General features: G+C 58.3%; 1 protein-coding gene across 4 annotated transcripts in view; it reads left to right on the forward strand.

Annotated features, from left to right (window-relative positions):
* The first annotated feature begins 4,828 nt into the window (after window positions 1-4,828).
* The window catches only part of PLXNA1 (plexin A1), a 49,982-nt gene continuing 35,923 nt past the window's right edge, over window positions 4,829-18,887 (forward strand). Inside the window, exons 1-3 of one of the 4 annotated variants that reach the window (XM_087818680.1) lie at window positions 4,829-5,073; window positions 10,352-11,609; window positions 13,686-13,868. In XM_087818680.1, the coding sequence (XP_087674806.1) occupies window positions 4,829-5,073; window positions 10,352-11,609; window positions 13,686-13,868 (1,686 nt within the window). Of the gene's footprint in view, window positions 5,074-5,882; window positions 5,900-10,040; window positions 11,610-13,685; window positions 13,893-18,887 lie in introns of those variants that run through there. The other 3 variants (XM_087818681.1, XM_016197323.2, XM_016197325.2) reach the window with 3 other exon arrangements.

Raw genomic sequence — 18,887 nt, forward strand, 5'->3', positions numbered from 1 at the left:
AATCTAAAGAACAAAATAAACAAACAAAATTGAAACAGACTCATATAGATACAGAGAACAGACCAATGCAGTGCACAAGGGTTCCCTTTTCTCCACATCCTTGTCAACACTTGTTTGTTGATTTATTGATGGTAGCCATTCTGACAAGTGTGAGGTGATACCTCCAGCGGGGAGGGGGGTTAGGGGACTGGGTGGAAAAGGTGAAAGGAGTACAAATTGGCAGTTTCAAAATAGTCCTGGGGATGTTAAATGCAGCATAGGGAATATAGTCAATGATACTGTAGGAACTATGTACTGAGCCCGGTTGGGTACTGGAAATATTAGGGGGAGCCCTTTGTGAAGTGTATGATTGACCATTGTGCTGTATACCTGAAACTAATACAAAATAATATTGAATGTAAACTGGAAAAAATAATAATCTCAGCATGGTAAAAATGCTGGTCACACTACGGGAGAAGCACTTAGATAGGTGGTAGTCCTTTGGCACCATGGGATCCTGAATGCTCTTTGCCTGCCTTCATCCAGGCCTGTTTGTTTTGATAATTGCACCTGGATTTTATTCAGGGGAGCCACTCCCCAGTGTCACCCCTTGGCCCTGGAGAGCTCCCTGATCCTGGCCCACCAAGTGTCAGGTTTTATCCCCTGGCCTCAGTGACTGGTTTGAGGGGGTCACCTGATTCAGTCCACTTCATGAGGCTCCATTTGAGGAATTTCCCTGGACCTATTGGCAAAGAAGTGCCTGGAGCTGCCAAGGCCAGAGCCCACGATGACCATGCAGTGCCCGAGACCCAGCCATGCTTACCTGCTGCTCACCTGAGCTAGTATAAGCCTCTTGGAGCTTAAGCCCAGTTGAGTTTCAGTCTCCTGCAACCAATAGTGCCTGGCTGGTGAGGGCAGGGGTCGCAGGAGAGTGGGCTGGGCTGGTGGGCTCGTCAGTCTTCTCTTCAGAGTGCTGGCACCTGAGGTGAGCCCCTCTCCTCCGGCTTTAGAGCAACAGGCCAAAGGCGTGGAGTGTGGGGAATGGCTCCTGGCCCTGGGGAGGCCCCACAATCCTCTCTGTACCCAGTGGCCAGAGTGGGCTTGTGGACTGCAGCAGTGACTGTGGCTTGCCCTGTGTCCACAGTGGCTGCATGTGGGCTGAGGCTGGTCGCACCAACTCTACAGGGATGTGTGAGGAGGAGCCAAGATGACCCACAGCGCTAGACGCTCAGAGTCAGCAGGCCTAGGGCAAGTCCCCACCAAATATCAAGGAGCCCCCAGGGAGCACCTGCTTTGAGCCTGCCCCCAGTGTGTCTGCACGTGTGTACTCATACCATGGGGTCAGGGGCGGAGGTGTTCCATGTGTTGAAGGAACCCCTGGAGGTCTGTGCAGGGAGGGTCTCCACCTTCTCTCCCCTCTCAGATGCTTTCAGCCAATGTGGAGAGCAGGGTGGGGAGGGGCAGGTGGGAGCTGCTGACTGAAGAAGTTTCCACATCCTCAGGACAGAGGTGACAGGAATGGGGGAGGTGAGAAATGGTTCTGACATGGGGGCAAGGGATAGGCAGGAACCTGGTGGCCGGGGATCAGTGGGCATGCCCCAAGGGTTTTGGGTACCCTGGACATCCTCTGCTCCCTCCCCTGGCCTCCTGCTCACCCATCAGCAGTGGAGGTCCACCCTGGGGAGGAAATAAGGCACCCTTGAGCCTACTTTTGCTCAAAGCTCTGAGTCGCTGGAATGCAGAAGTGGCCCCTGGAGCTGGTCCTGTGATGAGAACTTCCTCCTAAGCCCTGATCAGAGTCGTTCCTAGGAATTGTTCCATGCCATCCAACAACCCCAATGCCCTCTGAACTGCTTGGTCAACAGAAGCAAAAACACAAAGGAAACCCAGAGACAAAGGGCCCAAGCTGTCCCACTGATGCATTTAGCCCCATGGTGCCTTGTGTGAATTCAGCTGAGCCTCCCACCTCTCCATCTGCACTGTGGCGGCCTCCTTGGAGGGCAGAGTCAGGACACACACACACTCCGGGATGCGCAGCGAAGAGGGCAGGTGTCCCTGGGTTAGACAGAGCTCCAGCACGCAGGTACTGCTGCGCTGGGCTCATTGGAGCAACAGTTATTTCCCATTTTCTCTTCAACAAACTGCTTGTTGGGGTCTTCTCCCCATGCTCCTATTGGATTGTTGTCTTTTCCTTACTGATTCTTGGGAGTTCCTTCTATATACTGGATATGCATCTTTTATCAAACATGTGTGTGTCCCAAATATCTTTTCCTAAATCCTGGCCTGTCTGGTCATTTCCTCTTTTATTCCTCTTAATGAACTCTAATTTTAATGAACAAAAATAACCAGTTGTAAGGTGGTCAGATTGATTCATATTTTCCTTTATTTATTTTTGATGTTTTGTTGAGGAAATCTTCCCTAGCCTACAGTCATAAAATAATCTGCTCTGTTGACTTCTAAAAGTCTTGCAGTTTTCTTCATGGTGCTTGGGCCTACGGCTCTCCTGGAATTGATGGTTGTATGTGATGCTCCAGCGTTATATAATCAAATTTCCATCTTGGAAAGCCCTTACCTTTGCCGTATGGGGAGTGGACAGAGCTGTGATATTAGCAGGAGCAGGGGACAGAGGGGGGATGCAGGGAAGCAGTGTAATCTGGTATAATAAGTTTTCGAAGAGAATCCACGGGGCTCAGTGATACAGGGGCCCTGTGGGAGGGTAGGCTGTTCAGGAAGACATTGGGGTTCCTGGTTGGGTAACCATAGGATGTGAGGATGCCATGTTAACTGTGAGCTGGCTGCCACCCAGAGCCTAGCATCTCTCCTGCGTCACCCTGGGAGACAGTGGAGATAGAGGGCTGGACCCCAAAAGAGCGGCCCTGGCTCTTGGGGACTGTTGAGCACAGAGTGAGAAGGGCCTTGAGCAGTGCCTGCCTCAGTGGCTCCACAGAGGATAGGTTAGCAAGAAGCAGACAGGTGAGGACAGCCCTGGTGCCAACACAGGGAGCAGGGATGGACATTTTCTCAGGTCCACTGTGGCACTAACACTACACCTCCTCACCATACCTCCAAGAAGGGTTTCCAATTCCATCTCAGGAACAAGGAATGCAGGGCTTGGAAACAGATGGGATTTACTGCATGTCAGACAACCATGTCAGAATCCGCACCCAGGTGTGTGGCTCAGAAGTCCACAAGAAAGGAAGGTACTTGGGTCTGGTTTGCTGGTTCATGTGTGTGCGGTGTAGCAGAGTGGCTGAGCTGAGACCACAGACTATGGAGCTAGACTGCCAGGAGTAGCCTCCCAGCTCTGCCACCTATCAGCTAGGCAACTTGGGCAAGTCATGTCACCTCTCCTGCCTCAGTTTACCCATCTGTAAAATGTAGCAGAGTCCTGTGTGGAGTCAGTGCTAGATAAGTGCTTGTTCAATAAAATAGTAAATAGAACTTTTGAAAAAGATGCTCACCCTCATTCAGGGGCATGCAAATTAAAGCCACAATGAAAAACCAGTGCATGTCACCAGATAGGCAACCACTCCAGAGTGACAGTACCAAGTGTGGGTGAGCATGGGGGCCACCAGGACCCTCCCAAAGTGCTGCCGGGACTGCAACTCAGCTATCATTTAGGAAAATTGTTTTGGGTATCTGCCAAAACTAAGTGCACAGCTTTGTGGCGAGCTTAGAGTCCACCCCAGCTTCTAACTGCCGCCAAGAGCCTATAAAGATATGTCCATAGCAACCCACTGCACAGTGGCCCTAAACCAGGGGCGCTGGTCCGTCTGCCGAAGGGATGGCCAGTACTGTAAGGACACTACAAAGCGGAGTGAACAAACTGCCCACCAGCAACCCCACCAGCGGGGGTGGGTCCTCGCAGCGGGCAGGTGGCATTTCCGTGATGTCCCACAAGCACAGCAAAGGAAACCCAGGGAAGGATTAACCCAGACAGGGGATAAGGGCTGAGCGAGGGGAGGGAGCGGGGCGCGGCGGGAGGGACCCCTTGGCCAATCTAAGCTCCGATCCCCGCGCTGTGGCAGTTTTCTCTTCCGTGGAGATGACAGCCAGGTTCGCACACAGCGTGAGCACGGAGGTGCCTGCTGCCCGCACCCACCCCGCTCGCCTCCCCAGCGCGGGCTCTCTGGCCCCGCGGGGGCAGTGAGACACGCTCCTGCGCCCCGCCTCCCCTCCCCGGGCACGCTGCCGGGAGGCCTCCCCCGCCCCACCTTCGGGCGGCTCTGCAGCCTGCAGGCCGCGAGGTGGGCGTCAGCACGGTCGACTGCCCTCTGCCCTCCTGCTGGGCAGCCGCGGCCCCCGCGCCCCCGGCCGCGCGGCCTCGGTCCCTGACCGCCGGGGTCGTCCCGCCACGCCCCCCGCTCAGGACCCTGAAGCTGAACTTTCCTCCAGGGTGGCGTCCGCAGCAGTCAATGCGCAGCAGGGGTGGGGAGGGGTGGGTCTTGCAGCGCGGCCGACAAAGGGCACTGTTTTGCTCCCTGGAGAGGGCACCCATGCCATCCAACAGCCGTGGCCAAGAGGACCTGCGGCGCCGCTTCCCGCCTTCGGCCTCGGTTTACCCTCCCGTGAGTGGAAGTTGTGCTCCTAGCCCAGGCACACGGAAGCCCGGCCCAGCCCCTGGAGACCCGGGTTCAGGACAGCCCAGACGCGGGGGCCACCCGGGGACACCCCGCCGCGGCCCCCGCGCGGAGCCATTTAAGGCTGGCGGCTGCATCGCCCTTAGAAGGCGCGTGGTGGGTCCGGGAGGGCGCGCGGCGCGGGGCAGAGCGCCCTCTGGAGGCCGCTTCCGGCCCCGCCCCCGTGCCTGCCCCGCCCCCGCCAGCCCCTCCCCGGCCTCGGGCCGCGCATGCGCGTCGCGCGCCGCTCCGCGGGCGGTGAGATCGAGGCTGGTCTGCAGCCGCGCGGCGCTCGGCGCCCCATTCATGCTGGGCAGCGGCGACGCGGCCACGCAACGGAGCCCGGGTGCGGCGGCGGCGGCCTCGGGCTGGGCGGCCTGCGCGGCTTGGGCGGCCCCGCGGCTGGGCAGGCGGCGGCGGCGCGGGCGGCGGGGCGCGGCGATGGCCGGCGGCGGGGCGTGCCCCGGGGCAGCCCGTGAGTAGGGGCGCAACTTTCCCCTTGGCGCGGAGCGGGGGCGGCTGGGGTCCCCGGCGAGGGCGCCCCGGGTGGGAGACGCCCTCGGGCCCTCTTCGGCGGCCTCCGCTGGGTAGCGGACGTGCGACCGGGCGGACAGGGGGTGTGCGTGGGGGACTGCGGCGCGCGTGTCCGCGTGTCCCTGCGGCTGCGGCCCGTCTCTCGCGTGTGTCCGGGCGCGGCCGCGGCGCCGGCGGTGAGCTGGTCGCGTCTCCGCTCGTCCGGAGTCGGACCCGGCCCAAGGCCCCGCGCGATTGGCCTCGCGCCGGCCGGTCCCGGCCTGCGGAGCTCCGCGGGCAGCGCTGTGTGCGGGGCGCCGAGGCTAGGGCCGGCGCTGCCCTCCCTTCATAGGCAGGAAAGAAAGTTTGCGGCGGCCCCGCGGGGAGGGCCGTTGTGGGTGCCCAGGCCGCGCCCGGGGCTGGACCGCGGGTCGGACCTCCGGCCGCCGGCAGGGCCGGGCCGGGCCGGGCCGGGCAGGGCAGGCCCCGGCAGGGCCGTGGAGCCGGAGGAGGGCGTGCGGGGCTGCGCCCCCGGTCGCCCCTCAGGGCCCCGGAGTGGAAGCTGGAACCGCTTCCTCTGGACCCACGCCCGCCCCTGCTCCCTCTGGCCTCGGGCCCCGGGAGATGGGTGCTATGTCCGCCCCAGGCCCGCAGGGCCGCGCACCCGGGCTGGAAGGGGCGGTCGCCCCGCTCGCCTGGGCCTCCTCGGACCTCCTCCGACTCCCCCTCGCAGGGCCTCTCCAGGGTCAGCCTGCTTCCCTTGGAGGCTTCCGATTGCTTCCTGAAAGGTCCGGGCCTGGTGTGCACTATAGCTGGGGGCAGCGTGGCTGATTGCGGGCTGCCTTTGGGAAGGGGGAGCGGGGCTCCAGGGAGTCCCTTTCCTGCTGTAAGATCCAAAGTGCAGTCCGGGAAAGGGGGGTGAGAGGGGTTCCAGTGACTGCTTAGAGCCTGAAGCTGCCATTCCTCTTCTGTGGGGTGCTGGGGCCACGCCCCTTGAAAGAAAGGGGTGTGTGTGTTGGGGGTGATGTGGACGATGCCTTTGCCCCCTGAACCTGAGCTCTGGCACCTTCTCCTATGCTGGCCCCGGTTCTCTGGGTCTTCGTAGGGAGTGGGGGCATGGGGGAGGGCTCAGCCTTTGCTCCTCTGGCCCCTATGGAGCACCCCCTAGTACCTTTGGCTCCCTGCTGGTTTGGGGGTATACAGGAGAGACCAGGTGTTGCACCAGGCAGCCAAGACTCTGCCCGGCCCTTGAAGGGCAGCACCCAGTCCTAATGCCAGAGGCAGACCGTTTTGCTTCAGGGGCAGGCTGCAAGCCTAGGAGGGTGGCACAGAGAGGCCCCGCAAGGGCATTTTAGGCTGAGGACAGCATGGACAGAGGTCTTGCAAGCCCGTGTGGTTGAGGTGTGTGTTTGGGAGTGGGTGACAAGTGAGATCCAATGGACAAAGTAGATAGCCCTTTTCTGGCCTCATGTGGCCCGAGGTTGTTGCCTTTGTGTTTTGGTCCCCCAGGAAGCCCCCCCTCCACCCTCCCATCCCCCTGTCTAAAGCAGCTGGCCAGGAGGAGAGGGCACCACATCCAGGGAAGGCCAAGTGGTTGACATTTTTTCTGAGAAACAGGACTCCAGTGCCCCAGGTCTTGGTACCTTAGGACTGATCTGGTGGGAGAGCAGGTCTTCTTGGGACCATCTCCCGAGGCCTCTGTTGGGGGAGGTGAGGTGACAGGCAGCTCTTTGTCTGGTTGATAATGGTATACCACTGGTAGTATTGTAGAATCTTCTCAGTACCCCCATGCTCCAAACTGTCTAAGCCCCAGAAGGATCCAAAGCCAGGGATTTGGGGCTTGGCCTCTCCTTCTGTGAAGAAGCTTCTGAGTGAGTGAGGGTCTTTGTTTCTCAGGGTGAGGAAGAGTGGTGGAGGGGCCACTGGGAGAAGGACAGGGGACATTGCTCTCTCCATACTCTGTTGCATAGCTGAGCCTATCCTGTCCAGGAGTGGAGCCTGCTGTTCCAGGCCTGCCTGCTTCTGTCCTGGCCTTTTTCTCCCTTGCTTACCCCCAGTTGGCACACCTAACACCAGTTCAGCTTCTTCCTCCCCAGTCTGGCTCTGACTGGGCCCCAACACAGCCTGCTTCCCATGCCAGGAAGCTGCAGTCATTCTCACTGCCCACTCCAGGAGGTTCCACTCTAGGCCTTTGCTCTTGCTTTCTGCCACCCAGGACGCCCCCTCCTCCACCAGCTCCCACTGTGCCTGGTCCTTCTAGAACAGGTGAATAAACTCCCTGGGGAGCTTCCCCAGACCACAGTGGCTGGTTCTGGTCCTTCCCAGCAGCAGAGCACAGCATGTGTGGTGCTCCGCTCCCCTAGCCCAGCATGGTCCTCCCCAGCACCCAAGGCAGCTTTGGAATGAATGCATTTTTCTCCTGGGCAGACCAGAGGTATGTGGGAGTCCCAGCAAGTCTGCTGGCCGTCCTGGTCTCTGTAGGAGCGTGGGAATCCTTCCCTATCCTGCCTGGACTAGCTGGGTGACCTTGGGCCTATCTAAGCCCTGGGTGCCCTATCTCTAAGATTAGAGAAGTGACCCAGACATCTTTGCTGGCTCTTGTGAGATGGTGAGCATGAGGGATCCAGCCCTGAGTACCAGATCCCCCTTTTCCTGGCTGGCAGCCCCATCCCCTTGGCCCATCCCTTGGCCCTTCCCTTCCCTTCTGGGCAGTCTCTGTTGTGGGAGGAGAGGGGGAGTGGGCCCAGGGTTTGGATGGTGGCTTCTTCAGCTGGGTCTCTCCTGTTTAATATAAAAAGTAGGGCCCGTAATTGCATTAAGATGTGTATAATTATCCCAGAGGAGGGGAGAGCCCAGCCCCTGGTAATTGCAGGTCTGCTTTGAACTGATAAACGGTGAGTGATTCATGTTTTCTTTGGAGTTCACATGCACTCAGCTTTCAGCCCAGGCCTTGCTGCCACTGTGAGGAGCCTTTTCTCTGGTCTGCCTTGCACTCCTGAGCTGGAGGCAGGGTTGTGGGGGGTTGGGGACTCCTCTCCTGGCTGCCAGCAGAGGTCCCTTGTGACTGTAGTTCTTGGGGCTATGTCTGGGCAGAGATCCTCAAGGGAAGGCAGCTGACAGCCTGCTGGGAGGGTCCTACAAGGCAGCACAACCCAGTTTTCTTGCTGGTGGGGTCCTGACTAATGCCTCTCGCTTCCTGAGCATCACCTTCCCTACGTGAGCAGTGGGTGTGGGCATTCACTGGGCAGAGGGTATGTGGAGAGTGAGGACAAGGTGAGGGAGCAGGTCCTGCTCTGTCCAGGACCCGTTCATTCATTCACAAGTACTGGCTCCTGGAGTCAGCTTTGAGGATACTGTGGCAAACCACAGAGCTAGGCCTTGTTCTTAGGAAACTGTCATACTAGTAGTGGGGAGAGTGTCTGGGAACAATAAGTAACAAAGCCATTAGCAAGCTTTGTGCCTCAAATTCAAACTGGGTGACTGGTTGTGAGAGAGCAGCTGCTACCTTCAGCTAGCAGGTCAGGGGAGGCAGCTGAGATTGGGTAGGGGTGTGGGGGCAGGGGAAGGAAGAGCGCTCAGGGGAGGGGACAGCAAGTCCGAGGGCCCAGGGGAAGACAGACATGGAGGCCCAGAGACCATTTGGCCTTATCTGGCAGCCAGCTGCCCTGTGCCTAGCTCCCAACCTGGACTTGGCTGAGGGCCCTTTGAGCCTCAGCTTCCTCGTCTGTAAAATGGAGCTGCAGAGCTATATTAGGGGCATTGTCTGGGAGCAAAGGATATGTGCAGCTCCTGCCAGCACCTGCCTGCAGTTGGTGCTCAGCATCTCTGTGGTCAGTCTCTAACCAGGAGTTGGGTGAGAGGCCCAACACCAGGGCGGGGCCCCTGCTGACTTGGAGAGAGTACTCCTGCTGATGACACCTTGCAGGAGTGCCCTGATCTTCCCCCTTTTACTCATGAGAAAGAAGCTATTGTTATCCCCATTTTACAAATGGAAAAGCTGCTTGGCTACAGGGACAGAGTCTGGATTTAACCCCGTACCTGAGTGCCACCTTCTGGGCTGGGGGAAGATGAGACTTTTCCAGAGGAAGGGACCATGGTAGGATTTAGGGGGGCTAGTGACCTTATGTGTAGTTCAGAAAAGTGCCCAGGCTACTGTGTGGAGACTGGGCTGTAGGTGGACATGAGTGGATGGGGACAAGTGCTGTGGTCATCCAGGTGGGAGAGGGTGTGCAGATTAGAGAAGATTTAGGGGGTGGTGTGACCTGGGGGTTGAGGGTAAGGTCATGAGCATGCCTGGGGCCTGGTATTAGAATGGATGGTGTTGGTAGTGTGATGAGGTAGGAGAGGAGTGTCAGGTGGAGGTGAGCCTAGGGGCTGGTCAGATTGGGGGCTGGTTGAGTGTAGAGGAGCTGGAGGTTGGGGAGTGAGGGCTACAGCTGAGGGGTGGGGTTCAGGGATTTCTCTTTCCTTAGAGCTGGGTTGAGGGTTTTGAAGGGGAACTCAGAGGCAGTTGACAAGGGAACCTGAGAGGGGTCAGGTCGGGGGGACCCATTGGCTGGGGATGGGGATGGTAGGTGGGAGGTACACACAGCTTGGCTTCTGGATCAGTCCTCAGAGTACAGTGGCTTAAAGTCCAGCAAGGGGCTGGCCCCAGGGCCAGGGTGACCCAGACTGCCCTCTACCCGCACAGAATTGCTGCCCATATGTCCTTGTCTGCTGTGGGGGTAGTGCCTGCAAGTAGGATTGTCCAGGGCATGCAAGGGAGCATGTGTCCCCAGATCCTTGAGCAGAGGCTGTCATTCACCCTGAGAGCTTGGAGCTTGGGGGGGCTTGCCCCTAGTACATAGAGAGGCTCTGAGGTAGGAGGGAATGGCTCCCAGTCTAGACCCCCAAGCCCTTCTCACTTGCCTCCTTGTTCCTGGGCCCATTACTTTCTTCCACCCAGCTGGTGATGGCAGGCCTAGGCATTCATAGTGTGTGTCTGGTGGCTAGACAGGTGTCCTGTGCTACGTGCTGGGGTCATAGGCTTGGTCTTGATGACTCCTGGTGTACCCCTTGCTGTTTGCAGGGCTTTAGCCAGGGAGGTGTTCTCTCTTCACCTCTGGTTTTTCCAGGGTTAAATCGTGCCCATGAGGGTGGAGCACACCAAAGACCTCAGCAGATGGTGTGTGGGCATGTCTGCTCTCTCAGGGGTAAGGCCTTGCCCACCCTCACACCTTCTTTTGCTGTTCTCCCCACAGGGCTGAGGCTCCTGGCTCCGTGATGTCCATCCCTGTAGGACCTGCACGCCGAGGCCTGAGGCCCAGGCCTGCCATGCCACTTCTACATGTGAGCCCGCGGGCACTCCTGATGCTGTTGCTGCTGCTGGGGATTGTTCGGGCACTGGTGGGTGCCTCTAAAGCAGGTGGAGGTCCTCAGCCTGTCTTCCGCACCTTCTCAGCCAGCGACTGGGGCCTCACCCACCTGGTGGTCCACGAGCAAACAGGCGAGGTGTACGTGGGCGCGGTGAACCGCATCTACAAGCTGTCGGGGAACCTGACACTGCTGCGGGCTCACGTGACAGGCCCTGTTGAGGACAACGAGAAGTGCTACCCACCACCCAGCGTGCAGTCGTGCCCACATGGCTTGGGCAGCACTGACAATGTCAACAAGCTGCTGCTTTTGGACTATGCTGCTAACCGCCTGCTAGCCTGTGGCAGTGCCTCCCAGGGTATCTGCCAATTTCTGCGGCTGGATGACCTCTTTAAGCTGGGCGAACCGCACCACCGCAAGGAGCACTACCTGTCGAGTGTGCGTGAGGCTGGCAGCATGGCAGGTGTGCTCATTGCCGGGCCGCCTGGCCAGGCCCAGGCCAAGCTCTTTGTGGGCACACCCATTGATGGCAAGTCCGAGTACTTCCCCACACTGTCCAGCCGCCGGCTCATGGCCAATGAGGAGGATGCAGACATGTTCAGCTTCGTATACCAGGATGAGTTTGTGTCGTCGCAGCTCAAGATCCCTTCGGACACGCTGTCCAAGTTCCCGGCCTTTGACATCTACTACGTGTACAGCTTCCGCAGTGAGCAGTTTGTGTACTACCTCACTCTGCAGCTAGACACACAGCTGACTTCACCCGATGCCGCCGGAGAGCACTTCTTCACCTCCAAGATTGTGCGACTGTGTGTGGATGACCCCAAATTCTACTCATATGTTGAGTTCCCCATCGGCTGCGAACAGGCGGGGGTGGAGTACCGCCTGGTGCAGGACGCGTACCTGAGCCGGCCTGGCAGCACCCTGGCCCGCCAGTTGGGCCTGGCTGACAACGAAGATGTGCTGTTCACCGTATTTGCTCAGGGCCAGAAGAACCGTGTGAAGCCACCCAAGGAATCGGTGCTTTGCCTGTTCACGCTCAGGGCCATCAAGGAGAAGATCAAGGAGCGCATCCAGTCCTGCTACCGTGGTGACGGCAAGCTCTCGCTGCCCTGGCTGCTCAACAAGGAGCTGCGTTGCATCAACTCGGTGAGTGGGTGCCTCACCTCCTTGGTGTGGCTGCTCCTGCCCTGCCAGCCTCACAAACTGGGCAGCCTTGGCTCCATGTGACCCGTTCTCTGAAACAATAATAGTGTTGACCACATGCCTGTGTGTCACTTGCCCTATGCCAGGTGCTGACGCTTGCCCATTGTCTCCCAGAAGGTAGGGCCTGTCCCCTTGGTGCCAGCCTCAGAGCCTGTTTGCAGGTCTATGCTGTCCTCTTTAGGAGATGGGGGTGGAGGGAATAGGACATGTCCTTCAGTACACAAGTCCTTGGGGGTGTTGGATGGAGCACTGACCATGTGCCTGTCACTGTTCTGGGTGCTTGCTGGGCCCATGTAGTCTCCATTTTACAGATGAGGCCTCTGAGGCTCAGAGAGATGAGGTGACTTGCCAAAGGTTACACAGCCAGCCAGTAAGAGGCAGAGCTGGGGCCAGACCAGTGTCAGGTGTGCACCAGACACCGTCTCCCTCCCAAAGTCCCCTGTCAAGAGCTCTACTCACCCTTGTTCTGGGCGCCTGGCCATGTGTCTGCCCTCTGGGCCTTTCTGCCCTCACCTAGCAGTGGGATCTGATGATACCAACACTGACATTGGGGCTGCCTGAGCCCTGTGGGTACTGCGAGCTCAGTAGCTGGTAGCCACAGCTCCTGTCCCTAGGCTCTGATTGGGCCGGCCTGAGGCCAGCTGCTTTTTGGGGGACAACTTGTGTGGCCAGGTGGTAGCAACCACTGTTTTCCAGAGGAAGACACCAGGCTTAGAGTTGAACTTGTTCAAGGTCGCAAGGGAAAGATCCGGGAATTCACTCAGGTTGGGGACTTCAGAGCCAGGCCTCAGTCCCACTACCCTTGCTGCCTGGGACTTGCTGGGTGGCCCAGCAAAAGCCCAACCCCACTCTGGCCTCAGTTTTCCCATGTCTCTCCCGGGAGTGACACTGGTTTGTCTCTAGGGCAAGTGGGACGGTGAGGGTCCCCTTATGTCCAGTGCAGTGGGGGCCTTGTGACAGGGCCACCCTTCGCATCAAGGCCCTGGGTGCATAGGCAGATGCATCATTCATCCTCCTCGTGGCCTTTCAAGGGCGGTGTTTTATCTCCATTGTACAGATGGAGTAAGGCTCTGAAGGGCAGTGCCTGCTGCAGTCACACTGTGTGATCTGCATTTCTTGTGCTCATGGCTAGGTCTGTCCCTTTCCTGGGCATTGTTCCCACTTCTTCCTCACATCCCTTCCATTCCCTCTTCCTTATGGCCCAGATGGCCATGTCCCCATCCTGGGGCTGCTCCAGGACCCCGGCCCAGCCCTAACATTGCCTCTTCGCCTTTGCATCCCCTTCTGGCTCCCAACCCTGGTGGCCCTACCTCATTGGTGACCTTTCCCCTGCAAACCTCAGACTCTGAGCCTGGTACCAGAGAGAACAGCTGTCCCCTTTGTCCACCTAGAACCTGCTTCTTTCACCCTGCCCTCTCTCCCTCTTGCGGTGGAACAGCTCCCACATTTCTTGTCCCCTGGCCTTCTCTGTAACTTCACACTCAGTCACCTCCTCAGCTGGGCCCCTCCCTTTGCCTTTTAGGTGTGACCCTTGTCTTCTGTTTTAAATAAACCCTTTAAGACAGGATGCAGTCCACAGCCCCCAAGGGCTGTCCCCTGCTTCTGTGTGGCTATCACTGGTGCAATGGGCCTGGCTCCCTGGTTGGCTGCTTTCTGGTCTTCCCCAGGCTGCCTCCTCCTTCACTCTTCTCGATCCAGGATCAGGCCCTATGGCCTTTGTGTAGTGTGCATGTGAGAAATGGATTCAGCTCTGGGTCCATCTGGGCCTCAGGCAGCCTTGAGGAGCCTTGATTTCTCCATCTGTCAAATTGTTTCAGGAGTCCCTGACCCCTCAGGTATGTGTGGCTGTGCTCTGGGCCACATCCCTCTTGGGTGGCCCTGCGCTTGCCTGTGAGGACCCTCGGTGAGCTCCTTTCAGCTGGTAGAGCTGACCCGTTCTGGCTGTGAGGCCCCACCCTCAGGGAGAAGGTGTTTGGGGCAGGCTGGGCAGCCTAGGGTCTCACCTCTCCCCTCCCACAGCCCCTACAGATCGACGATGATTTCTGCGGGCAGGACTTCAACCAGCCTCTGGGGGGCACGGTTACCATTGAGGGCACGCCCCTGTTTGTGGACAAGGAGGATGGCCTGACTGCCGTGGCTGCCTATGACTACCGAGGCCATACCGTGGTGTTCACTGGCACTCGAAGTGGCCGCATCCGAAAGGTCAGGCCTGGGGGTGTGGGTGGGGTTGGGGGTGGAGTAATGGGGTAGATGGAGCTGGGGGTAGGACACAGCATTGCTCTGTGACCTTGAGGCCAGATCCAGTGTATGAGGAGGTGGGGGTGCCTCCCCTGATGATCATGGGGGCTCGGGTAAAGGGTAAGGGTGGGCCAGGGTGCCTCAGTGGGCCCCTGCCTACCTTCCCCTGCTGCTCCTGTAGGTCAGTGTTGCATTAGACACTGTTAAATCTCTGGCTGGGTGGGTCAGGTTTTGTGAGAAACCCTGACCAGGGACCTGGAGATGCTGTCCCTGCTCTCTGAGGACACATAGTGACTTGGGAAGTCTGTGTGTGGGGGTGGTAGGGGCAGGCAGGTATGCCTGGGCCCCCTCCCCTCCTAGGAATCCAGTGTCTGCTGAGGTAGCCCTCTGCTATGTGGGAAGCCCCCCGCCCTTTGAGGAGGCAGCAAGGCCAAGGGCAGGGTAAGGGTAGTGCTCCTCACCCCCACCCACCATTGCCTCATGTGAGTGAAGTGTGATGACTTACTGCACAGTGATAGGCCCCAGCTTCAGGACGTCCCCTGGGCCTCTCAAGATGAGAACTGGCCCAGCCGGGCGTGGCTCAGTCCGGCCTGGCGTGGCTCAGTGGTTGAGCGTTGACCTAGGATCCAGGCGATCAGGGTTCGATTCCTGGTCAGAGCACATGCCCGGGTTGTGGGCTCGATCTCCAGCCAGAGGCATGCAGGAGGCAGCCGATCAATGACTCTCTCATCATTGATGTTTCTGTCTCTCTCTTTCCCTCTCCTTTCCTCTCTCTGAAATCAATAAAGATACATTTTTTAAAAAAAAAGATGAGAACTGGGGGTGCTGTGGGGCAGGTCCTGTCTGGTGTTTGCAAGTTTCCTTCTTTCCAGCAAGTGTTGGGCTGAGTGGAGCTGTTATGGAACTGGGCTGGGAGGGCTTCCTGGAAGGGCAGGTGGAGTGAGCCACCTTGTGGGTCAGGCTGACTTGGTGGGTGGGTACCAGACCAGAGTAGGATTGGCCTGCTGTGGAGACAGTTCCCAGGGTGAATGTAGGGTGGGGTTACCTACGGGCCGCAGAGGGTCAGTGCAGGAGCGGAGCCTGGTAGATGAAATAACAGTTGTCCTGAGGCCTAGTGCTGACACAGCTCCTTGTTGTGTGCCTGTGGGTGGGGGCTGGGGTTGTCTGTACTCTTCAGCCCCCATGTAGGGTATGCAGGAGAGATCTCCCCATGTCTACATGGTGGGAATCATGTTCCTTCCACCACTCACAGATTCTGATCTCTGAGAAGGGACACCCCTCCCCAGCTTTGGGCTGGGGTGGCCCTGGGGGCCCCACTGCTGACTGAAGAGCACCCTGGGGTGCTGTGGGTGACTGTGAGGCTGAATGCCTGCCTAATTCCAGTTAGTGGGGATAGGGGGAGGCCAGTGCAGATCCTGCCACCTTCTGTGCAAGCCTCTTTGTCCTCAGAACCAATCCTCTGGTGTGACCCACCCCCATACCCCCTAGCCCTGGTGATGAGGGTACTGCCTGTGGCCTGAGTATGGGGCCCTTTCCCTTCCCAGGGATGAGGCCCCCACTCAGAATTCACTCCTTCCTGTCCCAGGGAGGACACACGGGGCTGGGGGAGAAGGGGAGAGGACCAGCAGAGCCTCCATGGAGTGTGCTGTGCAGGTTGTGCCTGGTAGGGGCCAGAGAACCTCCTCTTGAGGTGGGTACATGGGAAGTGGTGGGGGAGCCTCTTGGAGACATTCCACAGGGTGTCCCAGAGCCTGTTACCCAGCAGGAGATCAGGCTCCCTGGGGCTGGGAATGCCTCTCCCAGTCTTTTGATGGCTGATGGCTGGCAGGCAGCTGGCTGAGGTGCTGTCTGTGCCCACAGACCACCCTGCAAGTCTGGGAGAACAGGTTAGTCCAACCCTACTCCCTGCCCCTCCCCCCACCCCCCTCCAGCCCCAGAGCCTCTCCTGGGTGAGGTCTGGGTGGGAGTTTTTGAGCCCAGTTAGTCCTGCTCTCCTGCCTGCCTGACTTCTCCCACAGAGGAGAAACAAACTCGGCATGTAGACTGTGGAGTTGGACTTGGACCCATTAATAAGAGGTTTAATTGGGCATGGGGAAGCCACAGACAGAAGTCCCCTTCTTCCCCGCCTCCTCCAATACCTGTTTTACAGAGCCCCATCCTGGGTACCAGCTCCTTCCACCCCTGGAATCATTAGCTGGGCACCACGCACTGCACATGAGTGGACAATGCACTTTCTGGGTGGTGAGGTCAGCTGTGCCCAGATGCTGCTGGCTCAGCAGTGGCAGTCTGGGAGTTTGGGGATTCTATTGCATTGTTTTGAGGCTCTTCCATAGAAGTGTACCCCTGCCTCATCCCTAGACCTGCCACCTACACCCCTTTCATCCGGATGTACCTGCCTGAGTAGAGGGCATCTCAGTAGGCTGCTGCATTGTTGTTCACACCCCAATTTCATACAAATGGCTGAGCATGGCGTGGTCTCTGCTTTCCTCCTTACCAGCCGTGTGATCTGGAACTGGCCAGTCCAGCTTCTCTGAGCCATGGTTTCCCCGAGTGCAGCTGAGGAAGGAGAGAGGATGTGCAGGCAGGTGCAGAGCCTGATGCTCTCCTGCTCCCACTGAGGACATGTAGTGGGTGCTTGTGTGGTGGCATCTCACAGAGTCCTCACAGTAACCTTGTTATTTGTTTGACAGATGGGGAAACTGAGGCACATGGGTGAAAGTGGCAGGCATCCAGGGTTACTGGCTCCAGGGTCCTTGCTTACGACTGCAGCCTCTCTCCCTTTTGTATGGGTGGGTCCCTGGAGGACAGGAAATGGGAGCCCCTACTTCAGTGACCCTCTCCCTCCCTGAGTAAGCCTAAGGTGGCCCCTCTCCCAGGAGACCCTACAGCCTGCTCCTGACCTGAGCTGCCAGCCTGCAGAGCTCTTTTTTTCCACAGCCCAGGATATCAGCCTGGGACCAGGTGGGGCTCTAGCTCCTATGGCCCAGCCTTCCTCTGTCTGCCTCCTCTTCCTAGAAACTGTGTGCCCTTGAGGCTCAAATTCCACCCCAGGGCACGTCTAGAGGTGGGAACTTAGAGCAGGGTAGGGCTAGGGGGAAAGGGCATCCCCTTTGTCTGCTCCTCAGCCCAGGTTCCAGTCCCATTCTGCCTACCACAGCTCTGTGACCTCCCCTAGGTCCCCATACTAGGCATCCAGCCTTGACCCACTGCAAAGGATGCCTGCTCCCTGGCACATGTCTCCTGGACTAAGGCCCAGTCTGCAGCAGCAGAAATTACTCTACTGCCCCATCCCAACCATGGGGGTGGCTGTAGTCCAAGGGCTAGGGCCCGGGCAGGGAAGGCCATGAGGTGCCCTCTGCTTAGCCCAGCTCAGGGCTATGCTGTTTTCCTACTTGGCTGTCTAGCTACCTCTCCTCTAGGCCTTAGGAAGGGCTGGGCCCTTCCTGCTCAGGAGATGGGTCCAGGCCTGCCTCCAGTGTGTGAGTGCAGCGGGCAGGCATTGCCTTCCTGCCTCCTGTCCTCTGTTCTTGTCCCATGCTGGGGTATGGGCCCCGGGCCCTGGGGAGCCCCACCCACTGCTGAGCCAGGGGCAGTACCTGCTGTGCTGGATGGGCTGCTGTCGCTAAGTGCGTAGCTTCACATCTGGAGCTTCCTGTTGTCACCTTGCCCTTGGGCATCACTGCTTTGCCTATGGTTGCTGCTCTGGGTCTAGACTGCCAGGGACAGGAACACTTCTTACTGGGCCTGGGCTGCTGAGGACAGGGACACCTCTTACCCTCCAAAGACCTTTACCTTTCTAGAAGCTTCCCTCTTAATGTGTCTTTCCACTCCCCTGGCACCACCTTTCCCCCGACAGGATTCTGAAATTCAGAGATCCTGAAAGTCCAGTGGTGCATCCACGACCTGTGTGGAGTGATTGGTAGCAAGTTCGTACTGCGGGGGGGGGCGCGCAGTGTGGGCTCTTCTCAGGATCTCTGTGCACACTGGGGAGTCTTGTGAGGCTGGGGCCAGGGGTGGGCAGGGTTGCTGGCCCCAACAGAGATTCTGGTCAGGACTGGGCCCTAGGCCCCCAAGCCCCTCAGCTTGCTGTGCCACCTTCCCCTGACCTGCTGCCTATGGCCCTGTGGGCCTGCATCTTATGGGCAGACGGGGTGTTGATTTCTAACAACTTGCCCCCCAGAGGCTACAGAAGCTCTGAGGAGCAGCCTGCACTGTCGACTTCTGTGGGCCCACATGTGTTCTCTTGCTGAAACATGAGCCCCGAGCATGTGCACATGGCTGCTTGTAGCGTGTGGCTACTTTGTGACTGACATCCACTCTGGAGGGTGATGTACCTGCAGGACAGTGCACAGCTGTGGACAGGCAGCCCAGAAAGTGTCAATGAGAGCACATTGAGCACCTTGTTTCCTTGGAGCCTCTGGTCATTCCCCTTCTCCAAGGGTTGCTACACTGGTTGACCTCCATTCTCCCAAGGGCTGTGTTGTTGCTTTGGGGACTTCTGTGGCATGGGCCATACAGCACAACTTCTTTTCTTTTCCTTTGCTCAGAGCTGTTTGTGAGACTTGGCCCTGCTGTGTGGGCAGCAGAGATGGTTCTGTGTGGTGGTGGCATGTACTCCACACACATGTGCATGGTGTTCTACTTTGGAGGATGCACATACGTGTTCCATGTGGGTCTGTCACAGCAGTGCTGCTTTGTGAGCTTCTGTGCATGGCTTCTGTGGCTTTGGTTGGTTTTCTACCTGGGAGAAGGGCTGCCAGATCGTCTATGGTTTTTATGTCCTGAATCCCCAGACTAGGTGGGGTTGTGTGGCAGTGCCTGGCAGGGTGGTTGGTCAGCATGCAGCCAGGCTCATGGCAGGTTACAGGTCCTAGTGGTGTTCCTTCCCCTGGGGATTGTTGGTGGAGTGGAGTGGTCCTGGCTGCCTGCTTGCTTGTCTTAGTTGTTGGGCCTGTTTGCACCATGGGTGTACTGCCCCTGCTC

Source organism: Miniopterus natalensis, chromosome 7, assembly GCF_054644295.1.
Source record: "Miniopterus natalensis isolate mMinNat1 chromosome 7, mMinNat1.hap1, whole genome shotgun sequence".
Lineage (NCBI taxonomy): Eukaryota > Metazoa > Chordata > Mammalia > Chiroptera > Miniopteridae > Miniopterus > Miniopterus natalensis.